Genomic DNA, 13,422 nt, shown 5'->3' with positions numbered 1-13,422 from the left:
CCACCACACATCCCAGTTATGCAGTACATGTCCTAGATGTTAAAGCCCGGCATGCGACGCTGCTTTACGAAGCATTCGACATCCCTGCAATCATTTGAGGAGGAAATGAAATTTGCTTTACCCCGAGGGAGGCTCAAAACAGACAGGAAAGCACACAAACCAACAGACAAACAATAATCTAATGTATTAAATCAATATATAACTTTGTGTTACGGAGCGATTAAAGTCAGATTATTTGTTACGTCAATTTGTTAGAGTGGTTTCGCTACCCCAAGAAGTGTGTGTGTGTGTTTGCTCCTGGATTCAAAAAAAAAAATCACAGTCCCTATTCTCAGGCAGGTGAGCTATTGCCACAGCTGGAGCGGACGACCCAAATCACACACACACACACACACACACACACACACACACACACACACACACACACACACACACACACACACACACACCATCGCCATTGTGTGTCTGACTGTCATATGTTCTGACCAGTCCAGTCATTGTGATGTCTTTTTTAAACTTTCAGATCCAATCACTTTCCTCCAGCAGAAAAGTCAAGAATCAAGTTGGAATCATAAATCGGCCGATGATACCTTATCCAGTGACTATCAGTATCGGCTAATTTTAATCGCAAATATTACGAGATTTATTCACCAGTCAAATAGAGTTTCATAGTATTACACAAGCAGTTCTCTTCTCTCCCCCCCCCCCCCCCCCCCCCCTATATTGAAATGGCCCAACTATTCCCATCTCAGAGTCATCGTGTGAAGACGCTTGCATAAATTGCACCGAAATGCGCGAACGCACCCGCCGATGTCTGGCGCGCTGGCAGATGTGATCAGCAGCACTAAAACGCCGAAGGAGAAAAAAAAAAAAAAAGCAGGAAAAGGTTTATTAGCCGTTAAATGTAAATGGAAGGCTGTCAGAGGAGAAATGATTGCATCACATGCTTACAAATAAGTACAGAGGGGAGCTCGGGGAAAAACACACAGAATCTTTGAAGTGTCCCCGTGGGCGCCGGTCCTGCGGTGCCATTAATTGTACCGTCTTATCTGAGTGGTCCAGACCCACCGAGGGGAGTCGGGTGAAGGTGGGGGGAGTGGGAGGAAAAGGAGGCGGGGGTGGGGGGGCGTCTTAGATTAGCGCTCGTCCCGGGGGGGGGAGACTCCCTGGAGAGCAGGACGTGTCACAGGACACACACACACACTCTCTCTCTCTCTCTCTCTCTCGGGAACACATCTATTACTGACATCTTTGGCTACGTCCTGCCTACTCGCTAACGAGACAAGACCTTACTGTCCAGGCGAGGGACGCGGTGTACCACACCCGAGACGGTGTCAACTGTAACAACGACTCGGATGCACAATCGCTTTATTCAAGACGAAAGAAAAAAAAGAAGCGTCTCCTGCGTAGAACACCAAACACACGCAACACTGGAAGAGAAGTGGGAGGGAACTTGGCGTCACAATTTTGGTGGACAAAGTATTACACGCCCAATCCACACACGCCCACTCCGGACGCTCACTCCCAATTTCCCTGCGACTGAGAGCAGAGCTGGCCAATCAGAGGAAAGTGGGCCCCATGGGGAGGAAGGGGACAGCAGCTGAAATGAATCATGTCAGCATCAGATAAATAAGGAGGTCTAAGGAAGGTATTGGGAGAATTTCCTATTTTTTTTATTAACGGAAATTGCACAAATTGGCAACATCTTTGTGCAATTTGGACACGCTTTAAGTATACTAATGGAGATTGTATCTTTTAAAACACAAAGGGGTCAAAAAGTTTCAAGTTTTTGACATCCTACGGGGGGGGGGGGTAGTGACATGTTTTGTGACTGGGCTAACGCGTTATGGGATTCAATAAACCTTCATTGCTTTCCTCTGAGTGAGTGATCAATCAGTCGCGTTCAAATCGGAGCAGAAGCTGCGGTTGTCCGTGGGGGGGGGGGGGGGGTTGTTTACAAGACGCATCACTGTGGGAATCTGTCTGCCGAGCCGGGGAGGATGTGTGACGGCTGAGGAGATAAGGCTGGCGAGGCGACAGGAAAACACACACACCACATCACCTTGGCAGAAGGCCCTGCTGTTACTTTAAACCTTCAGATCCTGGACTTCGAGTGCCCTGCAACGCTATCCCACTCTGCCATGTCTGTGTGTGTGACGCCATCGGCTCTAGTGTTTGGGAAGACGATCTTGTGGGAAGTGTTTCACAGATTACAGGGGCAGACTTCCCTTCACACTCTGTGCCAGCCAAAGGTTCAATTACAGGCTGGATGTAAAGCCAGAAAGCTAATAAAAACAGAGGAGAAACTTTCAGTCTGACCTGAATCTGTGAAAGAAAAACATTTTTTTTAAAATGGGCTAAGGATTGGTTTTCGGGTTCGTTGTACAAACACCTGCCAACGTCTCAGGCTGAAGTAAAGCGAGGTGAACGAGTCTGTGATGAAACTGGAGCACCTTGAGAAACGCAGCATGCATCCCATTCCCCCCATCACGCTCATGCAGGCGGTTCTTATATCAACAGATCGAAGGCAGTCTGGGATGAATATTGATCTCCTGACTCGATGGGCTTAAAAAAAAAAAAAAAGGTCAAACTGACGTGATGAGAGGTTTCCTCCGAAGTCAAACGCCTCTCAAACTGTATTTTCATGGAATGTTTGCATATATTTTCAAAGCCCGACGTTTCCAAAATGTTGAAGGGAAAGGAACAAACGCCTTAACGACACAGGAATTTCAAAATGTCTGATGACCGCAATGTCCCAAGAAAATCCAATAAAAGTCTCCTCCCTCCTGACACACAAGTCAATCTCTCAAAACAAGCTCCAACCTCCTTCGTATCAAACGGTATATCCATTTTTCTTACAGATAAAATCTATAATCCTCCTGGCCTATTGGACAAAAACAAACAATTCTGCTAAAAAATGTCTGAAACAGAGCTCGACTGATTTATCAGCGGGCCGATATTATCCGACCAATATCGCCCTATTGCAGATAAATCAGTGTGTTTGAGTGGTGGAGTCCGCCCAGTTCGGGACTAGACCGAGACCTTCAAAAAGTGGTCTCTAATGCGGCGATGCGTATTATTGTGTACACATATTTGTGTTGATTGTTTTTCTATTAGTTTTGACTTCATTCATCCATTTCATTACAATATCTACTTTAGTAGCATGAAAGTAGGTCATTAGATCTGGAAAACTAAGTCCAACCTTCTCTTTAGGTTGAGTTAACATACTAAGTTTTTTCCTCTTGTAGTTCCAGATATAATTTGAGAGCATTCTATTCCATTTTTTAAAACTGCTTAGCGGGATGGGTACTGCTAAAGCCTGAAATAAGAACAGAAATTGTGGTAGAATCATCATCTTCACTATATCTACTCTATTAAATATTGATTCTGCTACCATTTTCAATCTATTTAAGTCTTGTTGTAGTTTATTTTCTAAAACTTATCTGTGTATAGAGTTTGTATGTCTCCAGTAAGGTAGTAAGCAAATTACACGAAGCTGGCTGGATGATAAGCCCCCGTCTATTAGTGGAAGTTAACAGTGGAAGATATTAAAGAAATGAAAAGAATTACATATAGGCTAAGAAACAGAGGAGATGAATTCATGTGTTACTAGAGTAAATGGATAAAGGAAACAGATAAAGTGGAATAATGACAGGGATATTAAATTAAGAGAGTAGTGAAGGAACAACCCCCCCTCCCTCCCTATTTACGGTTTTATTATTAATTTGATTTTTTAAATCTTAATTTAATTATCTTTTCTCTCTTCGTACCTTTTCTTTGGATTTTTATTTTATTATGTTGTATTCTTGTATGTTTAAAAATATATATATATTATATATAAAAATGTGCCAGGATGAACAAAATTTGTGATGAAATATGAAAACTTGTAATGAAGTAAAACAGCCTGCAATAAAGTATTAAAAAAAAAAAAGAAAAAGTGGTCTACACTGAAGCTTCAGGGTCCAAGACAACGCAACCCGCGTGAGCATCGACTCAGTGGAGGAGGGGGCGTGGAGGGGGCCGCCATCTTCCATATTTATCAAAAAAAAAAAAGTGACCACAGTACCCGTTTTCAACACTAGGTGTCAGAGTTACGTATCGCTCATTTAAGAAAGTGACCTTCCGAGAAGACGTTCAGAAGGTCAAACTTTGGTCCCTAAAGTCAACTGTATCGTAATCTGGGAATTTCCACAATCGGAGACCTTTATTGGTATCGGCGCCACAAGGGGAGAATCAGTTGACCTTTCCAGGGGTCACGCACGTTCTCATTAACCATTTGTATTCAAATAGCAACATCCTTTAAGTAAATGTCCTCGGGCTTTTTGTTCATGCAACTTCCAAGTAAGTCTCGTGCATGTCCTTCTAAACATCAAGTCCGCATGCCTCCAACCTGTCACTTCAAACGCTCACATACTCATGCTGATGAATTCCCTCACGTCTAATATAACCACGCCCGTCTGAGACAAGCGTGCACATTTTACCCCCCCCCCCCTCTGTCTCCTCTTCAGAAGTTTTCATCCAGTCTGTGAGGAAAATGTAAGTTCCATCTTCATTCATATTCAACACCATTAAGCTTTGTCTAGTGGGGGCGTGGGGGGTTGCTTCTCGGGAATTAGCACCTCAGACAAATCTGTCTCAAATCTGATTAGAAGTGTGTAAAGAAAAGAAAAAAAAAAGAGTTCTGACTGCTACTTCATTTGTCTCAACGTGATGGAGGGACTTCTCGTTCCCTTAGTAATAATCACGATGGAGACGGTGTCTGCTCACAACCCCAGAGGGAACAGCCTGTTATAACCTCCCTCTGTCATCACCGTGGCAACCTGAGGCAGGACCATTATCCAAGTCTGCCGGGGACGAGAATTTCATCACCAGGTTGGTTTTGTAAGGGAGTGTGTGTGTGTGTGTAACTCGCATGCCCAGTGTGTCTGTGTGTGCCTCAAATGAACAATAAGACACAGTAACGGTGGATCGACTCATTCAGTGGCCGTCTGCTAAACCGGCTCTGACCTCACTGACGTCCAGCTGGGACGCCTCCCGCAGAGCGCCGCCAACACACACAGATGGAGACAAACAAAACTCGCACACACACAACGTGATCACGCTCTGAACTTTGGCTGCTGCTCAGATCAGGAATGACACTAATCTGTTTGCCCAGAAATATGTTGCGCAAAAAAAACACAAAAGAAAAAACCACGCCTCGATGTCGAGTTTCATCAAATAGTTTGCGTTTGGATTTACGAGACGTTGACTTTCCTTCCAGGGTTTAAGCATCTTAATTAAGCTGAAAGTATGTGGAGGAGCAGAACTGAAAAACAAACGAGTAACTTAATCATTTCCATTCATCATGGTTGTAGACTGCTGAACTTTTCTATTGGGATCAATATTTCCCACTGAAGCCGCCGTGTTGCCGTACGTCTGTTTTGCACCCATTACATCATCTTTCTTTTTTTAAAAAGACCACGTCATTAAACGCACAACACTCCGCCTCAGGGTCCCTTCGGGTGGATGCAAACACGTCGACTGTGCTCTCGCCGTTGTTGTAGAGATTCATTATCTGCAGCCGCAGCATCTTCACTGATTATTGCAGTGTTGACTTTCCATGACAGGAAATGAGTAATTATGTCTCCTCGTAATTAGCCATCTGCGTCAGACTGGCATGCTGGGAAAAAAAAAAAAAAATAAACAATCGTTTTTCCCTCTACTACTACTACGCTCACGAGCATCGATACAAGAAGAGGTGTCATCAAGTTAAAGGCAACGAAGAAAGTGCTGCAGAACCTCATAAAAAAAAAAAAAAAAAAAAAAGGATGAATTTAAGAAGACAACTTAATGTTTACTGCAACGTCGAAATTATTGCACAACTAAATGTGACTTGAGGTTGCTCTTAATCAGCGTGAGTCACTGTGAAATCCAGGCCCTGGGGTGCTGATGGGTGTGTATGCTTGGAATCATTATGCTGCATTCGCTTGGATTCATTCAGACAAGAGACGACAAACTGTGGAAGATGAGGCGAGGCCAGAGCACACTTTAGATTCCAGAGTCTTTTTATTTTTTTTTTCCATATATGGCTCTCTCACTGAAGTTAAGGAACACACGAGCAATCTGGCCAACGAGCTTAAAACATTTGGATGCAAAGAAGCGCCATCTGTTTTTTTTTTTTTTTAAATAAACAAAAGGGACAAGGTTCCCCTTAAGCAGACACTTAATGACTGAATTAAGTTTTGTTGGAAACTTCTGCAGGTTTACAATTGCATTCAAACTTAGATCTTTATTTCATCTCCACACTGGTTTAACAGAACAAAAACAAAATAACCGATAAATCGTCCAGCCGATATTAGCACATCCAGAGACTATCGGTATTGATTTATTTTAATCACAGATATTACTCGATTTATTCACCAGCCAAATAGCATTTCATTGTATTACGCCAGCAGTTCTCTTTCACCAGCAGAGGGCGCTGTATGGATTACAACACGCATCATCACTCTGCAGAGCGCCCAGCTGTGTCGTCTCGTCTTTGTTTCTTCACTGCAAGTGTTTGATAACTGCATCTGAGGGATCGACGCAATAAATGTGTACATCTATCTCTACAGATGTCATAGATCTAAGAAAGATATCGGCCGATATGTCAGTATCAGAATTTTTTTTCTGCTCAATGTTTGATATCTGCCCCAAAAAAAAATCCCATATCAGTCGGTCCCTACTGCTGTTGATTGTACAAACACAGGAAGTCCGCCTCTCATGGATACCAAACAGGAAACAGATCCAGAAATAGCAGAGCCCGGTCAAGAATACCCGTCTGCTTTCTGACGCAAATCTCTGTTGCACTACCCTCTCATTTACACCCACAAACACACACACACACACACACACACACACACTCTCTCTCTCTACTTGGCATTTCAAACAAGTGTTCCAATTTCACAGTTGGGACTCTGAGAGGACTCATCATCTGCAATTGATGGTGTGTCGCCCGAAACCAAGAGGTACTATAAACTCTCTGAACTGTGAATCTCAATCCGAGGGCGCCTGGCGCATCAGCACCACGCCGTCTGGATGACACAGCGTTTCAGAGAGAGAGCGAGGCAGAGAAATAAAAACGGTGAAAAATGAAGACGATAAGAAGGAGTGGGTGAACAGAACGACAGAGGTAACACACAGCAGCCTAATTATAGTCCCTGAGCACCTGGGGAAGACTGTGGCGCTACCAGGGCGGCGAGGGCGGCGAGGGCGATGACATCACTCCTGTAAGTGGGGGGGGGGAATATATAACCCTTGAAAACAAGGGGCGGTGACACGGAGGACGTTAACAGGAAGCTTCCTCAAAAAAGGATTAAGCATCTTCAAGATGAGTCAGCAACCTCTATAGGATTTAAAAAACATACAAGAGCAAAGTGTTTTTTTATTTTTTTTTTTCCATGTGCATCCACTTAATGAAGAGAAACTACTGAAGGGAAGAAAAGAGCAAAGGATGAAACAGCCGAGATTGAATAGTGCACACAGGGGTCTAATGGATGCCTTTTAATTTCATGAACGATGGCGTCCAAGTGTGCCAAAGCGCCTCTTTTTAAACTACATCTATATTTCATAAGACATGTGCAGAAAAGAAGAATCCAACAAGTAAACTTTGTATGATGTGCAAAAATACATCAGCAAGCCACCGTTTCTGCTCCATTGACGGATAGCGTTCTTGTACATTTCCACCTGTAGCATGATGGGAAATGAGACAATGGTTGTAGTCTTGTAAATACCGGCCCTGCGAGGTCCCCCAGTCTCAGCCTGCGACTCAAATGTCAGCCTTTTTTCAAAAAGCCTCTCGTTTCCCTTTCTTTCTAACCTACTTTGCTGCACGGTATTTTTAGTACAGAGGTTCCAAATATGCTGAAAGCCACTCCAGTTTTTTTTTTTCCCCCCACAGAGTTCTCTCAAGGCCGACTGAGTTTCGCGGAGTGAATTCAACCCCCGGCTTTTGATGCGACGTGGTGCTTTTTTTCGACGCCTACCCAAGTCAATGATCGCGATGAGCCGCGAGCAGATTGCTAACGCATCAAGCGCCAAGCAGGTGGCGTTTAATCTACGCGGACCTGTCCTTCACGCGGCCGTCATGTTGCGTTTGTGCGACCAAATCCATGATTAAATCTAGATTATATCGGCCGAGGTCACGTTTCAGGAGAGGCGCGGGGGGGTCACACGTCACAGCCTCGACCGGCACTCATGACGGACATGTGACTGTAAAAGCGCTGCAGCCTTGACGCCTGAGCGTGACAGAGAGATGGAGGCTCTGTGTGATGGAGAGAAAGGCTGGGTGGAGTACCCTGCTGCTGCTGCTGCTGAGTAATTGTGCAGGTCAGTACGCCGTGTTTCTCGCCTTATTATTCAGATTCGGTACCGGCAGCTGCTTACTCAGCAGCAGTGGAATGAAGAGTGTGTCTTCATGGCGCACTGCTGATATTTACAGATGGAAATGACGCCCCAGTGGTGATGAATGCCGCTGCTTGGCGTGAATGTGAGATGTGGGAGGGGAGGGGGGGGGGGGGGGGGGGATGTCGTGCTCCCTGAAGAATTACCGGGCAGTAAAGGTGGGGGCGTGAGGGCGTTTGAACCATTAGATCCGATTATGAGGCAAGACAGAGAAAGAAGAGGAGGCTGATGTTGGACACAGGCTGTTTTATTCCTGTTCAACTCGCCCAACGTGGTCTTTGTGGTGACATATCGGTCGGCCCCTTCCATCTCTGCAGATCAAACATTGTTATAAAAAAAAGATTTCGGCCTAAAAAAATATTAATTTCCAAATTCCAATATTCATTTCAGTATCGGCACAAAAATAAATTCTGCAATTTTGATAGTGCTCTCGCTGTCACTCACAGCAGCTGTTGGTTACATGATATGACTGGAGATCCCTTGCGTAAGTTTCAGTGCTGTTCCATTTTAAAATAAAGGGGATTAAAAACGTGTAGTATCCAAGATTTTAACAATCTTAGACAAAGACTGGCGGATGACAAAAGTTTGATTTTTCACGTTTCTAATCTTAGAGCTCCTAAACTTCAAACTGTTGCTGTACGATACTGTAGCTGTAAAGTTTTTGACAATCACAGAATTGGGCTCTTGACCCCCCAAATCCCCACACTCTCTAAAAAACTCATCCTCAAAACATTGGCCAAAGTGCCCTTAAGACCTGCTCGGCGTCCAGAAGTTCAGACTTTAATTGCATCGTGTTGCGACAAAGTGAGAAACCTCTCCACACAGCCCTCACTGTAAATCAAAATGTCCTCTCCAGGTAACAAGAAAGGAAGCCCCCCCCCCGCCAGGTTTCGTCTGCTATCTGATGCTTGTTGGATCGAATCAGACGTTGTCGCATTCATCAACAGAATCTCATTCAGAGGCCAGGTTGCAGTGCACAAAGCAGGCCTTTGAGTCGCCAAGCAAGTGGACTGCTACCACCTGATTCCCAACATGCTTTGAGAGGAGGGGCTGCTACCTTTTGGGGGGGGGGGGGGGGGGTGAGAGTAACCAAGAAGGAAGCAGAGAATAACAGGTGAAAAGCAGTTTCAGTGTTTGCAGACTGCTGATTCACGCCACTACCAAGAGATAGAGGGGGGAGGGGGGGGGGGGGGAATCTGAAGTTTCATTATAAAACCTGAAGAGGAGCAGACAGCAAACACATCAGCGTCATCCTCCATGACAACAGAAACAACAGTATCAAAAGGTCAGGAATTCTTTTCTCCAGGACAGACAGAGGGGCAAACAAGGGGGGGGGCATTAATTGGGAGCGTTGCTGTGTCGTTGTTGTCGCTGCTGTTGACACGACCAAGATGGACAACGTGCTCCGTTTTAAACGAGGAATATTTACAGCAAACTCTTTGATGCGCCGGATAGAAATGAAGGATTACAACTAAAGGACAATGACAGAGAGAGACAAAAAAAAAGAAAAAAGAAGAAGAAGCAGGGACAAAATCCTTTCATGTCTCATTATGAAGAGGACATCCAGTCCTGTGTTGTATGATTTGTTTACTGAGATGAGGAATGACAGGCACAGGAAGAGGAAGAGCACGACAAACACATTTTCCTGCAGGGACTGGTATGAGGGCCCCTGTACTTTCCCTATTTCGAGACTCAGTTATATTTCGTTAAACGGTACTTTCCTGAATACAGTACAAAAAAAAAGAAGAGAGAAGAACTACCCGCTTTGTCCTCAGGAGGCACCAAAATCAACACAAAACAAAAGTTCCTCAGTTTAAGGACTGAACTGCACCACGTGAGCCTCTCTGCTGACCTGAATACTGAAGTGGAGACCTTTTGGATAACGACTCAGGGCGCGTTCACGCTAAGCAAAGTTGTCCCGTCGGTTAGGGTACACATTCCCCCGCCGGCCTGCGCTCACACTGCTCCAGGACTAACCGGGTCTGAGCACGGTTACCTCTTATACAGAACGTCGTCATACAACGCATGGCATGGCTTTACATGATCAGGAAGTGTGCTTAACTTTACAAGACAGGCGGACTCCAAAATAAAAAATACGAGAACATGACAGCGACTTTACACACAAGTCAAACGATCTGGACTTTAGGGTGCTTAGGCATGGTATGGATGGCTTAGTGTGAGTGCGCCCTAAGGGCTCTCGTATGCGTACAAACCTGTTGTTTATCTATCAACAAGTTGACGCCCAGATGTGAGCGTTACAGTTCAAACCCCGCCTCTCCAGTGGTTTTCAAAAAAGGCATTCTGCAAAAATGTGAATTACAAACGTAAAAAAGGAGTTTACAGGCTCCAATAAAAAGTTAAATCAGAAAACGGAAAGAAGGTGGAGACAGATAAGTGCCGGGTGGATTTCTATTTCAAAGACTTGAAGCTGCAGCGTGAGCAGCCGAGAGAAACACTGGCAATGCCAACAGGCATACTGGCATTAAACTCGCTAATAAAAAGGGGAGAGGGCCGGTCCGCCCCGAGCTCAAAGACTGCAGTAAGCACACAAACAGACCGCCTGCATCCATCCAAGTGCCATTTCCCAAGGATTCACAAACACACAAAGGCTGGCATCCAACTCCCACGCTCCGCACTGTGGGCCGGTCCCAAAAAGCAGCTTTCCTAGATGTGTGTGTTTAAAAGTGTGTGTAAAGGCTATAAATAAGCTCCGACCAGATCAAAAACTTCCAACGTCTCATTTTCAAGTTGGATTTTTATCTCGCTTGTTTCATCCCTGACAGTGTAAACAACTTTTTCTATCGCTTTTTGTCGCTCTCTTCTTTGGAGCTCGTAATGTAAACACCCAACTCCAAGGGTAAAGATTATTTTAAGCAATGGATTACGAACAAAGCCAACGCTCTGCTCGCTGCGGGGCCCAAACTATTCATTTTCAAGCACGCTGATCATAGCGTACGTGCGCAGGAAACAACCAGGGTCAGCTGCTACAAGCCACCTGATTCAACATGGAGACAAAAAAAGAAAAGAAAAGAGGAAGCAACATCCGAGCAGAAAGGGGCCGAGACGTCAGGAACAAGACGACTAAACGGAGTATAATGGCCCCATCGACCTGTGACGACTCACGTATTTATCACGCATTCAAGCTGTGATTGTTACAAGACATCCAGGAGACAGTATTGAACTGCAGGTCCCATTTGAAACAATGTGTTAATTTACCTCATCACAAAAAGTCACACACAGTTAAAAATCCCCACGTTTCCATTTCTTCAATTAGAAAATTTCCCAGAAATGCAACACACTGGCCGTTAATAGACGACAAAGGAGGATCTTGAAAAGGGGAACTGCAATAGAGGAAATTACACAACTGATGACATGACAAAAACAATCAATGTGCTCTAATAGGGTTGAAAAATCTGGATTTCCTACACTGTATGGACACTTAAACGCAACATGTGTATTTTTTTTTACAGTGTATATTCACAAAGTGGTATTTTTTTTTTCCCCAAAGGTGCTTTAAATGGATGTTATGGCACTGTATCAGCTGTGGATACATAATTAAAGAACACCCTGTGCTTTAAATGACACTTTTGTCACACGAAACCACTAACAAAAGAGCTCAAAAAAACGCAACAATGACAGTGAAAGCTCCTGTTGGCTTCCCAGTTTCCCCTCTCCATAAATGCTGCAGTGCACCGCCGCCATCTTACTTCTCTATCCTCCTCTCTACTCTACCTTCTGACTGAAATATGTGGGGGAAAAACGTCACGAATGGTCGTTTTTAAATGATTATGTCATCGTCACGAATTCATTTATTTCCCGGGAGAAAAAAAAATCGTGAAAGTCTTAATTGTAAGGCTATAAGGCGTCTTATTTACTTATTTAAATCTCCCGAAACACACCCACTCCCTGATATTTAGCCCTCGGGATATGGAAAATGAGACAATACACTTTGCATTAATTCACAGTAACGAGTTTAGCTCAATTAATTACGTGCAAAAACACGTGTTAGACAGTTAAATATCCGGGTATTTCAGCAGCACAAAAGGGTAAATAAATTGTTGACCAACGCAAAAAAAAAAAGGGCTTTGTAGGCTTTTAAATCAGGGAGAGGCTAGTTGTTTAGCTTGAAATGGACACATTATGAGCGCAGCATTAAATAAATGTTGTTTTAAATTAAACTCCGCTGTCGCATAGTCTCCATAAATCACGAAATAGTGGAAAGTATCTGGTTATAAAAACGTATCCGAGGGTTTTTAAAAGCAGCGTCAAGACACCCGGAGTTATTCGCTACTCTTCCGGTAACCCCTTCAAAATAAAATGGAGGACAAAAAAACCCACACAATTTCAAGCAGTGTTACGCATGTATCGGAACGTAAATGTCGGTTTATTTTAAGACATTTGATCTGTTACAAATCAAACAACTTCGTATATTTTCCTTCCCTTTTCTCACCACACAATTTAATCCGACGATTGTGTCACAACCGTTTAACTTCCGGTTGCTAACTGACGCTAGCTTTATCAAGCTTCAATATGGTGGAAAATACTACACATTCCCGGACAAAAAAAAAAGATTTTTTTTTTACCTCTGCAGCCAGAGATGAAGCCGCTAAAGCCAGCAGCAGTAAAGCTACTCGTTCCCCCATGTCGTTTCACTGACACGACGCTCCTGAAGGTAGCGTTTCTCCGATCGGTTTCACGTTTTCGTCGACTGAGAGTCTGGAGTGAGTGTGGTGCGTTCAGCGCCGGTGACTCCGGTTGTCTGATTATAAGCGATACCGAGGCTGCACAGCTGCTCAGCGCCGGATCACCTGACCACAGCTGAGTGGGATTAACACACACACACACACACACACACACACACACACACACAGAATCTGTCTGACACACACACTTGTATCTCCTACACGCAACAATCTATCAGACACGCGTCCACAGAAAAAAACATTTATAGTCAACGCATGCGCACACACTCAAGTAAATAAAACCCTTTCAATAAATTAA

General features: G+C 44.2%; 1 protein-coding gene across 2 annotated transcripts in view; it reads right to left on the bottom strand.

Annotated features, from left to right (window-relative positions):
• The window catches only part of appa (amyloid beta (A4) precursor protein a), a 59,404-nt gene that overhangs the window by 27,848 nt on the left and 18,134 nt on the right, over positions 1 to 13,422 (bottom strand). For both annotated transcript variants that reach the window (XM_061032829.1, XM_061032830.1), the window contains exon 2: positions 13,005 to 13,096. In XM_061032829.1, coding sequence (XP_060888812.1) covers positions 13,005 to 13,064 — 60 coding nt within the window. In that variant the 5' untranslated portion in view covers positions 13,065 to 13,096. The remainder of the gene's footprint in view (positions 1 to 13,004; positions 13,097 to 13,422) is intronic.

This window comes from Labrus mixtus, chromosome 24 (assembly GCF_963584025.1).
Source record: "Labrus mixtus chromosome 24, fLabMix1.1, whole genome shotgun sequence".
NCBI lineage: Eukaryota > Metazoa > Chordata > Actinopteri > Labriformes > Labridae > Labrus > Labrus mixtus.
The sequence above is the reverse complement of the archived record's forward strand: the minus strand, read 5'-3'. Positions and strand labels throughout refer to the sequence as shown.